This window comes from Elephas maximus, chromosome 6, assembly GCF_024166365.1.
Source record: "Elephas maximus indicus isolate mEleMax1 chromosome 6, mEleMax1 primary haplotype, whole genome shotgun sequence".
NCBI classification, from domain to species: Eukaryota; Metazoa; Chordata; class Mammalia; order Proboscidea; family Elephantidae; genus Elephas; species Elephas maximus.
In genome coordinates, this window is record NC_064824.1 from 53864097 (window position 1) to 53880827 (window position 16731).

The following is a 16731-nucleotide window of genomic DNA, read 5'->3' on the forward strand; positions in this document are numbered from 1 at the left end:
TTCATTTCACATGTGTTGTAAATAAAGAACAGTATTTAGGGTTGAAAGGCCTGGAGTTTTAGAAACAGTGAGAATCTAATTTTATGTATATACTATGTGACTTGGGTTTTAAGTAATTTTTTTGAGTGCAGTGGAGTTAAACACACAGAAAATAACTTAAACTGTAGATTTTCTTGTAGAAGTTTTTAATAATTGAGTATTTCTTGTGCAATTCTGAGTGAAAGACTATTCATGCTTCTACCAAGTAAAATACAGAGTGTAATTTTCAACTTAAAAAAATGCTATGTTCCTTATGAAATATATTCACACCCAAATGTTATTTATTTATGTATTTTTCTTGTAATATGGCTTCTGGATGCTTTTTATGTTGAAGAAACTGAGTTTTTAGAGGTTGGTATATCATATACTGTTTATACTGAAAGAAAAAACCTCGAGTTCTGCCTGTCTGTTTGTTCCAATAAACTTTGAAGATCTTCATGGAACCTGAGGCAAAACAATAAATAAATTGTTCTGTCTTGAGATGTCAGCATCCCTTATTGTTACACCATCCTTCATGAGATGTAAAGTATGTTTTCAGTGGGGTTTTTCTTTAGGGGGATAATAAAATATTTTCCTTTTCTTAAGACTAAGAGCTTATTACCTGTCTGTTAAACATTGTTTTAAATACAGATTTGGCTTTTCAGTAATCCTTGTGGAAGGATCACTACAGATATTCCATGGTTACATTACTGTATTTTTAGGCTTGGGCTTTAATGACACTGCTGCCAAGAAAAGTCCATCTCTAATAAGCAATAGCTTGTGAAACAGTTTTTAATAAGGTCATGAGATTGTGATTTGGCCCTTTGGCAGATGCCTCTAACTCTCATTCAGAGTGTTTTTCAGTGTGTCTCACTGGACTGAAAACTGTAAGCCTAAACATATTTTGAAAATTTTATATATATTTTTCCAGTGAATAACTAAATCAGTTCTTTTCAAGATAAACAAATATTACAAAAAGACTGGGTGGGGGAAAGTACGATCAAGAAGAGCAAATAGTTAAAACCATATCAACTTGAAAAGGAAAAAAAAGAAATTCCCCATGCCCATAATTGCAAAGTCACCTACCAGATTAAAGGCCTTTGCCTGCTGACTGCATGTAATTTCAAAACTTAATTCTGATTTTATCCATTGGATAAAAATGAATTAGCTAAAGTCTGGCTGTGGAGTGCTTTTAATTCTTAAGGTAGATCTCTGGGTCCATTTTGAAGGACGTAAATGTAAGTTACCTTAAAAAGTCTTTAAGGAATTTGGATTTAGGAGACTTGAAGTTGTCAAGTACAGTAACACTAAAGAGGGGTAGTTAAATACAGGTCATGGTTTGTCTTTGTTCAATCCCAGAGATTCTTTTCTGAGATTTTCAAATGGAATTAAAGATTCAATATTTGAGTTGCTCATTAAAAAAAAAAAAAAAAAGAGGGTGCCCCGAGCACACTAAAGAGCAAAAAGCGGCGCACTAGATTTGCTTTTTAAAAGGCAGCGTGATTTGCCAGATAGGTGTCTTTTTTTTTTTTTTTTTTTTTTTTTTGCAGCAGCAGCAGTGGTGAAATACCCCTTTTTAAATGTTCAAAAACTGTACTCTTCTTATTTGAGTTGTAGCACCTGCTATGGCTTTTGATGGAGGACTTAATGACCTGTGCCTGTTGCAATGGTAACCATTAAAATGCCACCAAGAAGGGAATAAGCCATCCTGCCTTCTGAATCTGTTGCATATTTTCTCTTTAAGCTGATGAGCGCCATTCAAAAAGGAAGGGTGTCTGGAAGCCGGCTTGCTATACTAATGAAAACTGCAGAAGAGAACCTCGACAGAAGAGTTGTGATTCCGGTGGACCGTAGCTGCGGAGGATTGTGAGTCTGAGCAGTAAATCCACAGCCAGCAGACATAGGAACAGCACATCGCCGTGTAACAACCAGAGAAGGCTCACACCACTCCAGAATAGTAGACATGGATAGCTGCCTTCCTTTACACTGAGGAACATTCCAAAGCTTTAGGACACTAGTGTATACTCTTTATTTGTGTTTGCCATTCAGTCTAGCTTCTACAAAGTGTATTTTATCTTTTTTTTCATTCTCAATGCACACTGATTTCATGTATTACACCCACCTTGTGACCTGTTAAACTGGACGTATTCCTTTGTTTACTCACATACTCTGAATCAGTTCTAGAGGCAGAATATTTTGGCAGAAATTGGAAGAAGAAGCAGGAAAGATTTTATGCACAAAGCTCTGGACACGAAGCTTGTAGGTAACATTTGTTCTTAAAAGAAGTGGAGTGGAAAGTGACCCCTATGGAAATGACAGTGTTTCTGGAGATTTCTCAGCCCCCTCTTCCTCTAGCTTGTCTACATTTCTCATCAAAACAGTATCTCACAGTATTATATCCAGAGTATGACTGGCAAAACTGGAGAGGGAAGAAGAAGTTTAGATCTGGTTAGAGGAGTTCGTCACAAAGAGAAACTCTGAAAGCTTCCGGAATCACAGGTATAAGGATAGCATTGACATTTGCTGGGAGTTACAGTGATAGTTTCATCTCAGCAGTTCCTTTTTTTTTTTCTTCCCCAGTCACTGCTGGTTTTCTTTGACTCTTATTTTTGCCAGGAACATCATTGTTTTTCTTACTTTAAAACCAGCATTCATCTGGCAGTTTGGATGTAATGATATGAGACCAGATTTCTCAAATCTTTACAATAGTAGTGAATATAAGGGTTAAAAAAAAAAAAAAAGTGCTTATATAGCCACATATATGATAGCACAATTTTCAATCCCCAAATCCTAGTTTTTGGAGCACGTGGTATTGTTTATTGCATCGTTTTTTAGGTATTTGCAAACAAATAGTAAAAGAGAATAGAAATAGATTTTAGTTAACTTTTTTTGTAATTAGGTGCAAAAAAGACACAAGACTGCATTATTCAAGGTCATTTTGGTTGCTTAAAGATTTTCGCCTTTTGCCCTCAATAGAAAAACTTCTCAGTCAACCAAAACTAAAAATAAAAATATAACACCTACGTGTATGCACACACGGCAGTCTGCGCTGAATTTAATAAGTAATGCATTGAATTTAAAGACTGAGTTGGGGTGCCTTTGCTATGTTTTGGTGGCATTTCAAATAGAGTCATCTGGATATTCATTGTGTTTCCTCTTGTGAAGTTAACTGCCTACCACCTTAGTTTTCTTAAGATCAGGTTCAGTGTATCAGAGGAAATGTTAACACTTTATTGCTTGGCAGATTTTCATTGTACAGACTTGAGGTCTTAGTTTTTAAACTGCTACATAAAACACTTTTGTGTTGTTATTTCTATTTATGTCAACACTGTGGAATACCTGATTGCCTCACTCAAGTGGGTTACGAGCCTATAAGTCACAGTAGAAACACTGGAGGTTCACTCCCCTAAGCTCCTACCCTCATTCACAGCTGCAACAGGCAGAAACTGCAGGAAAAGATAGCATCTTAACTCATTTTGCCTTTAAGTGGAGTTTAGCTACCTGCCGCTTCTTCAAGAAACACCTGAAACACCAAGTGATGCTCCCAGATATCACTGTGAACTTTTTATCTCAAGGTGTAAATTTTTTACACTGGCCTTTTTTAAAAAAATAAATGGAAGCATGTGGCTTTGCAATTTAGTGTTTTTCTATCAATATAATAAATTGCACTGTTTAGAACCCAATGGCACTTAATAGGTAGAGAGCTGTTTTCTAAAACAGCCCAGATGATGTACCATAATGTTATACATTTGTTTTCTCTCTCCCCTTTCTCTTTTTCTCTTTCTAGTTAGATCACGATAACGATGACTTGTATCCTCCCTGAATCCGTAACAGTAGGGATGGGGCTTAGAAATCCTGGCCAACCTGGGCAGTTCTGTTTGTAAAACAGGCCTCGTTTGCACATGCTTTGCTATGAGTGAAGTGCCTTTAACGGCAAAGAAAAGCACGTATTTCTTCTTTTGAGCATATCTGCATTTGCCTAAAATCTGCTTAATTCTAAAGCATATGCTCCTTCACCAGTCCCAGAGACTTGTCTTGGAAATGAACTGGTTCCAAGCCTTTACTGTGAATAAAGCATCCCGGCATTTTAGCGTAAGTTCTTAATCAAAGCTTTACAGCACCTTTACCTGCTTTAAGAAGAGAGGAAGTGAAATAAGCCCATTCAAAACCCATCCCAAGCATAAAATAATGATTTTTTTTCCTTTTCATATAAATATGATATTAGATGACTCTCTTGGGGTGGGGGTGGGGTGTACAGGGATTGTCTTTCATCGTCAAGTGATTTATTTCAAGAGCCTTTAAGGGGATTCAGGTGAAGGTACCCCCATCTGTGGTAAAGAGTTGGAAATACTCCTTGAGATAGCCCTGACCACAGTCATAATAATCGTGGTAAAGCTGGATTATCTGTTCAGCCGAGACTGCCCGCCTCCTATCCATCATGCTGTTGGCAATATTCTTACTCTCAATGAATTTAGACTGAGTGTAACTTGGGATTTCTACTGCTAAATGCATGCTGCCTACTCGGCTTTAGTTTCTGGCTTTCTTTTGTCTGTTTCACAATATGTAGCTTCCCCTTTTGTACAACAACAAAAATTTCCTTCTGACTTTTATTAAATATACTGTAAGGGTGAGCTCCGATTTTATTTCCATCTTTTTAAATGTATTTGTAAAGACTTTTGGCACATGAATGTAATAATGTTGAATTTGATGAACTTATAACTTGCACTGGTTTGCCTTCTATCAGTCCTTTTTAGGGAGTAAAAAAAAAAAAAAGCCCTACCGTGTTTTTAAAGAATATCAAATATAAGCCCAGTACTGGAGTGGATACACTGCACGTTTTCCTATGTGGCACTTCTATGTTTTGTGTTGGGTTATTGTTCTAGATTGGACTGTTAAATACTCTGAGGCTGGGTTGTCATTTTTATAACTGTCTTGGTGTTTTATTGCCATTATTTATTACTTTTGATATACAGAATGAGCTGCATGCATTTATAGAGCAATAAGAGGATGTATTTAATGTGCCTTGTTTTTAACTGAATAAGAACTGAAAGCATGAATCAATAAAACTGATTAAAATGGTCCATTTGCTGGCATTTTGATGTTACTTGCAGTCAGAGAAATAACTCTGATTAGTGTTGAAGTTTTTTTAAAAAAAAGTTTGAAAATATTTTAACAAGCTGTAAGCTTATTGGCACTTACACATTAATTCTTTTAGCTTGGAATTTTGTAATTTTAATCTCAAAAGGGGACTCTGCATGGACAGGTGTAATTTTATGAGCCTGCTAGAATTATTTGTATTAATTTGTTGCTGGAGCCTTTAGGGCACGACTTCTGTATTTGTGGAATCCTATTCTAAAATTACATTCGTCCTATTACAACTCTGTTGAATCTTTGTTTTTTTTTCTTTTCTTTTTTTTTCTGGTCAACCAGAGCCTTTCAGCCTAAGCGTTCCAGGCACACTGATGAATTTTATCATAACTAAAATCAATAGGAATGAATGGGAAAGATTACATAATCCATTTTGATCATCTTACATGTCAAGTTAGTGCAGAGTTGCCAAGTGTTGATAAATGCCCTGACAGAAAAAATGCTATATATTTTCATTGTCAGTAAATCAGTAAAGCTGTTATCAGTTTTAACACAAATTTTATAATGCCCGTGTTATTTTATAGGTTTTAATTTACACACATATAGGGAGCACATTCTCTGTTTGTGGTTAAGATGCACTGCCTCCTGGTTGTGTGAGCTCAAAGACATGTGTGAGCTTCTGAAGGTGCTTTGAAATTGTGTAGAATACCCCAAAGCCATGGCTCCCAGACAGACTTGTAAGGATGAACTGTTCGTTCCATGCCTGGAAAAAAATATGTATTTGCTCAGAACAGTTTACAGTGATCTAGCTTATCAAATTTTATAGCACTTTAAAATTTGTCAACATAAAATTTGTCTAAATTGCTCCCAGTTTTCAAAATGTATAAAATTTATGATATTCAAAGGGAACTATGATAGTAACGCCAGTATTTTGCAATCTGTGTCAACATTGCATTATCACCGGTGTCGGATTCCACCTGATGATGTTTGACTTATGAAGGAAGGAAAGAACAGAAGTTTTAAATTGATGTGACATCCTTCTAATGGGAGAATTTCTATATGGGGGGTGGAGATGGTGAGCCTTTTGTGCCCGTACTCTACATCTTGGGTCTCTAATTAGCTACCAAACTTGTGAAATAAATGCACATAGTATGATGAATGTGAGCCTTGATGATTCCAAAGATAATCTTGCAGGTCCTGGATTTATGAAGGTTGTGGGCCCTTTTCCGAAATCAGTAAACACCTTTTGTTTTGTTTAATACTTGACCTAGAAAAATCAGATTCATTTGATCTAAGCAAAATACCACTTTAGCAGAATTATCAGGGCCATCTTTATTCTCCAAATTTGGCACTGAATTGCCTTGCTGAGCAAACCCTGCCACGGGCTCCCAGTTAAGAGTTTCTCATTTTTACGTTGGGGTTGCTTGAATCAATGTGTGAGAGGAAGATTAAGTCATGTTTCCTATAAAACAAAACAAAACAAAACAAAAACCCAAACCCACTGCCATCAAGTCAATTCCAACTCATAGCGACCCTCTAGGACAGAGTGGAACTGCCCCATAGAGTTTCCAAGGAGCGCCTGGTAGATTTGAACTGCTGACCTATAGTTGCAGGCAATATGCCATGTTTCAGTGAAAGATGGCAGAGGATTGAGTCTTAGTGCCTGACTTGGACAGTAGAGAGTGGCATGTCCTGGAACTGGTTCCACCACCTTCTGAGCCCACCAAGCCCACTGTTTTGTGTCTTAAGCAGAGTACTTCTGCTCTTATTCTCTAGGTACAGCAGTGCCTTTAGAATCCAGGTTCATTGTTCTTCTTCACTGACAATGAAGGTGGTGTGTCAGGGAGTTTGGAAGTGTAAAAAATATATATATATTTCCATTTGGACCAAAAAAAAAAAAAAACAAACTCACTGCCGTCAAGTCGATTCCGACTCCTGTTGACCCTATAGGGCAGAGTAGAACTGCCCCATAGAGTTTCCAAGGAGCACCTGGTGGATTCAAACTGCCAGCCTTTTGGTCACCAGCCGTAGCTCTTAACCACTATGCCACCAGTGTTTCCCCTTTAGAGCAGGTGCCTAAAAAAGAGTAGTTTGAGTTGAAGAGCATCTTAAATTAGGCTGCTTTTTCATAGGCATAGGATTTCTTTATTCGTTTCAACCTTAAACTGTAAAACTAGGTCAAACTTCTTTCTGATTTTGTTTTTTTAAATTCTTTTGAGGCATATCTAATTTTGCTTAAAAAGCTCCCTTATTCCGTTTGTCGGAGGGATTTAAAGGTAATGAGCTTGATCACCATACCACTTTCCTTTAACCCCATGTTAAGCCCTCTTGTAAGCAAGCGTGCCCTCTCCACCACCACCTTCCTTCACAGACCTTTGTGTGTAGTTGCTTCTTCTCCCCTTTTAACTCATCATTTGTTAGAATTTTTTTCCTCTGCTTAAACATCAACTTTTTTTTGTTTGTTTTTCGTTACCATCATTAATTGATTTACAATTCATTTTTATGCATACGGAGTTTTTCCTATCCAAGTTAAGAAGCTGTAAATCTTAGATCCATTGAAATGACAGTGGAAAACATTTCATTTTATCCCATGAATCATTTGCCATCCTTATTGCAGAAAAATGGCAAAATTATGGTGTTCCATGTTTTCATAAATTCCTCTGCCTCCCCCCTTGCCCTCCGCTCTAGTTCATTTTATTATTTGTTTGGAAAGACTGCAAGAATCAGAATGCAGACACTTGTGGTAAACAATTGTGATTGTACAGCAGGCTAATCAAAATTTCATAACATCACAAATTAATTCCTCTGGTACTGTGAAGAATTTAATTCATGTATAAAATCTATCATCTATTTTATAACTCAAAAATAGCTTGATACTCAGGTACATTCTGTGATTCGCTAGAGTATAGCAAAAGGGGAAGAGTGCTGAATTCCTTAAATAATGTATATAATTTTCCTTGGGTTTCATATGTCAGAGTAGTCATATATGTCCTGAATGGTGTGTGCATTGCACTATGTGTTTGAACACTATTAAAAAATCATGGCATCTTCCAAAAAGGGTGGATCAGAGGTTTGCATTTCACATATGATCTAGAATGAAAGGTCTTATACAGGGAGCCTCCCCACCCCACCCACCCCCTGTCCCTTAGGAATATCCTTGAAAGCAAAGGACAAAACGTATTTGTAATGATAAATACGTTTAGAAAGCAATGCATGTAATCAATTACTAAAATGTTATAATGTTGCAAAATGGACAGAGTTGGCTATTGCCCTTAAACTCTATTTTCCGAGCTTTTAAGGAACTCTGGTCAGTTATTTATATAGTTGAAAGAGGTAAGTTTGTTCTGATAAATATATTCGTCAGAGTGAGCTGCTAAACTGTTTTCAAAATGGGCCATTTTTTAAATGGAGCTTATCCAGCTTGATCCATCCTTTAAGCAGCACTGAACCATTAAATAAAAACCTGGGACAAAATGCCTTTGAAAAGGGTTAATTAGCTTTAATATTGATTTATTCCATATAGGACGCTAATAGACTAGAACATTTATTTCTGTTTTGGATCATTAAAAACTGGCGTTAGTTCTTGAACAATTTGTTTCTAATAAATAAAAATTAGACCAATTAGAGTAGTTTTAGTATAACCTAGAATGCATGGCGCACTTTTTAAGAAAACAAAACCCTCATCACTAATTCACAGTCCACTGCAATTCCATCAGAAACACCATCCGCAAATACTCAGGAGATCCTTCGGCTCAAGACAGGAGTATTTCTATTTTAACCCTAAAAAGCCACGAGCAGTGTACAGGGGTTAATGTGTGAACTGAAAACTCGCTAAAGCTAAATTGGCACAAGCTGCTCCTGGTGTCATTTTCCCCTAACGGTGGGATTTGCTCCCGTCTTCTCTACTTCTTAGCTTTCCTCATTCATTGGCTTTGCACTTGGAAACCATTACTGCATCCAAAAAGTGAAAAAGTTTACCTCGGCAAAGGTGGTTGTCTGTCTGCAGGGGATACCTCCCTGGCTGTGCTTAGTTTTTGTTCTTATGCTGCCCTCTAATGGATACCAAATTATATCATTAGACCCAGAACAAAAGTAACAGCTCAGCTTCAGGGAGCTCCTCCTGCACTAAGCCATCATCACTCTGTGAAACTGTGATCTGACCATTCCTGCCCCACACACGGGTCAGTGCGGGAGACATCTCTGCTAATGGTCTGGGGTTGCCCTGTCCAAAGCTGCGTTCCTCTTTGGGGCAGTAGAGGGGCGGCCATGCTCGTTTTTGCTCTCTGGAACTTTCCTTTTTTTCTCTGCCAGCAGTGGGAAAGAATTGATGTTCTGGGGGACTTAAAAATGAGGAATAAAAACAGCATAAGTTCTGTATTAAGATGATATGCTATATGTTTTATCAGCCACTGGCACCTAGTTCAAAAGACAAAAAAACGAGCAGCAGTGGTTTGGGAATAGGCCTGTGCACGGGGTGGATATCCAATCCTTACATGAAGAATATCAGCACTTTTCACATGCTGCTTTCTGACACCCATTGCTAGAGCTGAAAACTATCTCTATTGTCCAGTTTGATTGCTTGAATCAAACTGATTTACAGCAAATCCATCTGAGCTTTGATAAATCTATTACAGTTTCATTTCACTGATTTCATTAACGTGAATAAAACCAGCCATGCTTTCTGCATAACTGCCTTTTAATGGCTTGGCCCTGTCACCTGCCTGAATATTAATCCCCCTGACTTATTGCTCCACAGAGGGAATGAGTAATGGGTATTTGAATGTGATCAGCACAGTACAATGCAATTAAGGAAGCAGTACTGTTCTGTGCCTTTAATCCTGAACTAATTTGAATTGCAGTTTGATAGCACAGTGAATCCTGCATAATTATGTAGGGTGCATATTAAACTCTGTGACAAACTGGAGAAGCTTTTAACCATCACAGCTATGGTAGACAAGTGAAGGCTAGCATCAGAGAGCCCACTGTTGGACTGAGAGCTCAATTAATAGAAAACCATCAGCAAGGAAAACTTGGGAGAGCAACATATCTTGCGGGAAAACAAAACAAAACAAAAACAAAGTGTTGACTTGTTTCAAATAGATTTTACTTCTCAAGTATTTGGGCTTTCAGAGCATCCTCTGAGTTTGCAAGGCAGCCCAGAGAAAATTATTCCTTAACAAAACTTGGTATTCTCTCATTGCTTTTGGCAGTTAGAGAAACAGCAGCTATAATAATTTACAACTTTTTGCTTCTTAGCTATCCGGTTATTTGATCCTTTACAGTTCCACAAATGGTGCATTCAGACAAACCAGGGCCAAAATGCAGAGTGGTCAGCTAGAAACACACACAGACACACACATACGCACAACGCACAGAAATACAACTGCTTAGAATGTTCCCCCTTAGGAGACCCTCTTTCCCCAGCACTATGAAAACCGCTTCATCAGGAGTAGGGCTTCCCTGAAGTGCGTATATTATATCTGGTAGACTATTCACAGTTGCTGTAGAGACGCTTTTATACTCTATATGAGTGCTAGGAATGAAAAAAAAAATTAAGCTCTTTGAAAACATCGTAAAACAAATATTCTTTTCGCTTTGGATCTTCTGCAAATATATTGGCAATTGATTTGCCTGATTGCCTAGGTTTTTTTTTTTTTCTAATCCAGAATATATCAATTCCTGATTGCTGCACAAAAAGGGGAAACCCTAGTGGTGTAGTAGTTAAGTGCTATGGCTGCTAACCAAGAGGTCGGCAGTTCAAATCCACCCGCTGCTTCTTGGAAACTCTATGGAGCAGTTCTACCCCGTCCTATAGGGTCACTATGTTTCTTGGAAACTCTATGGGGCAGTTCTACTCTATCCTATAGGGTTACTATGAGTTGGAATCGACTTGACAGCAATGGGTTTGGGTGTTTTTTAGTTGCACAAAAAGGAAGAGTCCAAATAAAGATAGCGTCACCCCATATCCTGTGGTCTTCCTTGCCGCTGTTAGTTTCACACCTGAGTAGAAATAAGAAAATGAGATATATTAACTTATGTCCTGGGTAGGTCCTGCAGTGGGAAATAACTATAAAAGGTCAGAAATGACTAATTTGCTGCTGTTGGGGCGTTTAAGGTAAACAATATCATACACTTAAGGCACATTATTATACAAATAAAAATGGCATTTTGATTCTATTTCACTTTTCATATAGCACTGTAATGTCACTTTGCCACAGGAGCCCTTTTACTACTTAGAACACTTTGCGGATGAAATAGAAAATAATAAATAAGGAGATACCTTTTATTTAAATAGTAGGAGACAGGATATTTAATATTCAGCTACTCATTTTCTCTATTGAAATAGGAAATGTGTGCTGGAGCCCCCTTTCCCCCCATAATTGTGTTTAAATACCTGGTTAAATTTAGGATTTTTTTTTTTTTTTTGGCCCATGTGTGTCAGCTACTTACTTGTGTCAGCTACTTATTTATAAGTGATGCAGGCGATGTTAGATAAACTTACTGAAGCTTTAGGAATTTCAGGTACATGGAGACATTGCATGTTTGAGGAAAGTACCTAGCACTCTATATGTATTTTAAAATTATTATTTTTGCTAGCCACTTGGGAATGTAGGTTTAATTTGACAAATTATCACTCAAAATACACTAAATGCAAAATGCAACAACCAAAATGGAGTTGGGGGTGGGAGGGACTTCCCTAAGGGTATACAATAATATTAGCAGACCTTTAATTTTTTCAATCTAATTGAAGCCAATGGAATTACTCCAGGTTCTTAAGAGTCACCATATCCTGCTGGGCTACTGTAATCTAAATATTGCTAGTTAACCTTGTTTTTTCCACAAATACATTGGAAAAAGCTAAATGGAGCCTCTTTTCATAATCAGTTTACATTATGTTGCACACTAACTGTTGATTACATTTCCCGGAGATGGATTATTTCCCTGATGCCACCTGAAATGATTTTTCAGTAATAGTACTCAACTCAGGCTTAAATAAAAATATTCTTTAAAGCCTCAAAAATATCTAAGTCACAAGTGAGAATAGGTAAAATGATAAAAGGAACTAGAAAAAAAAGTGCCACAGAATTAATATTAAAACACCTTCTGGTAGACTATATATATATATATATATATAAAACAAAGCACGTAATCAAATATATGACACACTAGAAAAATGTAGTATTTGAAAGGTTGTGCAAACTGCAGTATATGTTCTGTTTTCTTACAAATCAGTAGGAAAAAAAATACATCTGATGTCATGCTTTTAGGAGTTTAGTTTTTGATTTACGAAATCTTCATAGGTTACTTTTGCACATGAAAATATTTCTCTAGTTTTGTGTTTATTTTACAAAGGCTTCTGAGATGCTCATTTTATTTCAACCGTTTAAAACATAATAACAGTATTAAGAGTCTGTTGTTGCTGTTGGGCATATATATCAAAGATGTCATAGCAATCTTTGTTCACTGACTATTTAGGGTTTAAAAATAAATGATGTTAATTATGGCTTCTTCTTTGTAGTGTGACAAGTACTTTTTATTAATCCAGCACTAGAAAAATAATAATAATAAAAAAAAACCCAGCTTTACCCTTACCTCTACCTTCCCCCCACCCCCATTATTGTTGTTGTTATTTTTTAATCATAAAAACAATTCTAGGCAGCAAGAGTAGTATGTTGCTTGGGCTAAGGCTGGGCTGTTAGCTAAATTAAGCCATTGTGACTCAAAATCCTCCTTTAATAAGGTTCATGCTGTCTACAACTTCATCATTTTCTGCTGAATGATAATTACTTTATTCAATCATGTTCAAGGTTTTAGTGAAAGCTAGCATTGATTGATTAACTTCAATTACCATGCTTACATTTGCATAGATAAAAACTGCTTTTCAATTTGTGAGTGGCACGCCAGTGGAAACCCTGCGCTGATATTTGCATTTCAATGTGAACAGTGAAGAATAAAGGTGGAAGAGAGGTCTGATCAGTGCTAAGCCCTTTCTGCTTCAGTGCTTAAGCATTTTTCCATAAACACTCTTGTTATGATGTTAGTTTGTTCAAACCACTCTGAGGTAACTGATGGAGGCTCCTGTTTACAAGCTTCCGTGACAATTGAACAGTATGGATTAAGGGGAGAGAACTCCCATCATAGCTTGCAGGCTGGCCACCAAGTTAAAGAAGAATGAAATTCCCTTCTGTAGCCTGTCACAGAAACTCCCAAATGCCAGCAATGCTTTGAAGGAGCAAACTTGTCAGCAACTGATTGGCTCAAACCTGGTCTGACTTTATAAGGCTGGTGCTATTTCCGTTGAGCGGTCTTCGGGGCTAGGGACCAAACGTTGAGCTTTCATCAGTCTGATTTTCTGTTCACACCAGAGGAAGATAAAAAGAGAAATGAATAACTCCTTTTCATTCTTATCAAATGAGCCCCATAACAAATATTTACTTACGCTAAAGTCGTTGGACATTATCACTGTGTGTTAAGCAACTTGATTTTTACTAGGACACAGGCTACTTTGTCTTCCTTACCTTTCCATGGTTCAGAGATACGTGTTCAATGTCATTTTCTCTGTCTTTTCTGCATATCAGAGTTTAATCAGGGCCATGCTATTCTTAAACCAACCCCGGAAAGTTCAATCTTTATAAAATCACATAGTTTATAAGAGAAAGCTATTTCTCAAATCTGTTTGACCCTCTCTTAAAATCTATTTGAGCCTCTCTTCTTCAAGGGAGCTAACTAAGTGGAACTGTGTCAATATAAAACGTAGTGACTTTTTTGTGGGTTCATATTTTGATTCTAAACAGATTGGACACGTACCGGCACTTAATAAATAGTTTTTTGGTGGTGACATCTTTGAAAATTACAACTCCTATAACTTCCGGGTGTGTCTATTTGAGGACTACATAGATTTCCTGAAAAGAATGACTTTAGTCTTTAGATTTTTTAGGACAAATAAGTAACACTGTTGCAAATACACCTTTGGGTCATACTTGAAGAGTTTATATTGACATCAGACTTCCGTTCAGTAAACTTTAAAATGTGTATGACATTGCTTATATGTTTTTAAATTTATATACTAATACATGTATTGTTTCTATAATAAGATAAAATCATTTGAGGGCCAAATTGCATGTAGTGTTAACAAAAGTTTTCTCTTTGTAAAAAAAAAAAAAAAATCCCCTAGGGACTTCGTGTAAAAGAATATTTAAAGATGAAATATGTTTCCCGAATCTTAATGTTGTCACTTGCATTTTGATCTGAAGCAGTATCATAATGATTTTTTTGTTAAATTAGGATATATATTGTAATGTTGCACCAGCCTGCCATCCTCAAACTTAGGCTTGGAGTACTGAGAGTAAAGGCCTACTGTGTGCTGCAGCCTTGAAGATCATTCCTGTCCTTTTGTTAGCAGCCCATGGACCCAACAACTTAAATTTTGTTATCAGGCAGGTTGCCATTTGTGGCTCTTCAAGTGTGGAACCCAGGATCATTGCTATTAATGTAGTCCTCTTTATACTATCAAGTGGAAGCCAAGCTTCTCAGATGGTAACTTCTGCCAAATATATAAATGTTGCTTGTTAGCCCTGGATAAGCCAAATTGGTGATTTGTTAATAGATATGGCAATCGAAATAAAAGTTTTCATTAAAGAAACAGGTTAGACTGCAGAGAAACCATGTGTAGATTAATGGAGCACCATAATTTGGATTGGCACATATAACAAGAAATGGATTTTGTATCTCAACCGAAGTTGGTGGTCCCATTTCTTGGGAAATTAGGATGGAGATGATGACAAAAGAGCAAAATTAGTAGGTTTCTCTATGGACAAAGGAGTCATGTTAAGAAGGGAATTGGAGAAAAATCTGATTCTTGAATATAATGGTGAAGGTGTTCTATTAATTCAAACAGTTTGGCTTGAAATATTATTATCCATTGAAATATATAGAACTTTCTTTGTAGTCAGTTTTATAACTGGCATGTGAAAGAACGCTACTTTGAAAAGTTAATTTTAGTTGGGTTGGATAATTGAGTGTAGAAAAATGTAGCAGCCTTGGAAGTCAGGGAAACTGTTGTCAAACCAGCACACGACGCATACAGGCATAATAGAAGGCAAAAAGGACAAATAAAAAACTACTCTTATAATAATTTAAATGGGTAAAATGAATCAACAACAGTAATTTTTAAAAAGCTTAAAAACTCCATCTTAGTAACTGGAAGTGGACAAATCGCAGATACTGTTATCAAATGTTTACAAGTTAAACCAATATAAATTATATGTTGTGAAAATGGATTTGAGGAAAGAGTGTTAAAAATGAGTGCATAGTTTAGGACTGACTGGTATTTTCATCCTGAAGATAATATTTAAAAATTTTCCCTGTGAAGAGCTAACCATTTTGCCATCTTGTTTAGATTGATGATATGTTCTTTTAACATTTAAATTTTGAAAAGCATATGATTTTAAATTAAATGTACCTTAAACAAAACCAAAAGCAAACCCGAGACTCATAGCAACCCCTTTAGGACAGAGTAGAACTTCCCCATAGGGTTTCCAAGGAGCAGCTGGCGGATTTGAACTGCCAACCTTTTGATTAGCCGTAGTTTTTAACCATTGCACCACCAGGGCTCCACATCCCCCAAAGGGAGCATATCTTTCTGTCTGGTTTAGCTATGTGGTCTCTTTCTCTTCATCCCTAATCCATTTTCAGTGCCTTTTGAAACTCAAATTCTTGCTCTGCAAAACACGGTGGAGTATGAAGCAATACAGCCTCACGGGTGACCCCCTGACACACTCCAGAACTATCTGGAGTTTTTCAATGTTGAGAGTCAGAGGAGTAAATGCCAGTGTGTTTGTACACCCACTGTCTGAATTTTGACAGCTCTCTCTGGAAATCTGGACTCACTAGAATCTTTCTCATCTGTTTTTCTCTTCAATTGTTCTGCTGTCTTTTTTTCCTTTTATTCTCCAGCCATGTCCTCATTCTCCCTTTGCTTCTCTTTTTTCCCACTGATATCTCTTTCTCCTCAGAAAGTCATTCTCTTTAGCTGGCTAATATTAAGAGATAGAAACCAGCTACATTGGTACAGAGCAATTTTTCTTTCTATAGTGTCATAAGTTAAAAAAAAAAAAAAAAGTCCATCAAAGCTAGATATCGCCAGTCCTCTTCAGAACACTTTTAACTCTCGCATGGTTATTTAAAGAGAGAAATATTGCATTTAGAGACACATATCTTAAAGATCTAGAGCAATATATGTATTTCTCATATTTGAAACAAATTAAAGCTTTCAAAAATTATCTGGGTAATATCTTGGCAATGACTGTAACATTTGCAAACTGCATATGAGTGAATTAAGTACTTACTGTAGGTTTTTTTTAGTAGATTGAAGTCATCCTCGAAATGCCACTTAATTCTAAGGCCAGTTACCTGGAAATGAAATAAAAATTGCTAGCATCTATAAAAAAAAAAAAAAAAAAATAGTGCCATGTAATTAAAAAAAAAAACAAAAAACTACCTGTCAGTTCGTCACACTGCAGTGACTTGTGTGTTGTTATGCCACAGGTATTTCAAACCTCAGCAGCGTCACCCCATGGTGGACAGGTTTCAGTGGATCTTCCAGACCAACACAGATTAGGAAAA

At 36.8% G+C, this 16731-nt stretch overlaps 1 protein-coding gene and 1 long non-coding RNA gene across 4 annotated transcripts in view; one reads left to right on the forward strand and one right to left on the reverse strand.

The window, feature by feature from the left end:
• The window catches only part of GPD2 (glycerol-3-phosphate dehydrogenase 2), a 184378-nt gene extending 179037 nt beyond the window's left edge, over positions 1-5341 (forward strand). For all 3 annotated transcript variants that reach the window (XM_049887267.1, XM_049887268.1, XM_049887269.1), the window contains exon 17: positions 1763-5341. In XM_049887267.1, coding sequence (XP_049743224.1) covers positions 1763-1888 — 126 coding nt within the window. In that variant the 3' untranslated portion in view covers positions 1889-5341. The remainder of the gene's footprint in view (positions 1-1762) is intronic.
• A 5404-nt stretch (positions 5342-10745) lies between these two features.
• LOC126078431 (uncharacterized) lies at positions 10746-16521 on the reverse strand. Its single transcript, XR_007518037.1, has 3 exons — positions 16455-16521; positions 13371-13459; positions 10746-11106 (listed from the first exon to the last, which is right to left on the reverse strand). It is a non-coding gene; the product is annotated as an uncharacterized LOC126078431 (long non-coding RNA).
• Positions 16522-16731: the final 210 nt, after the last annotated feature.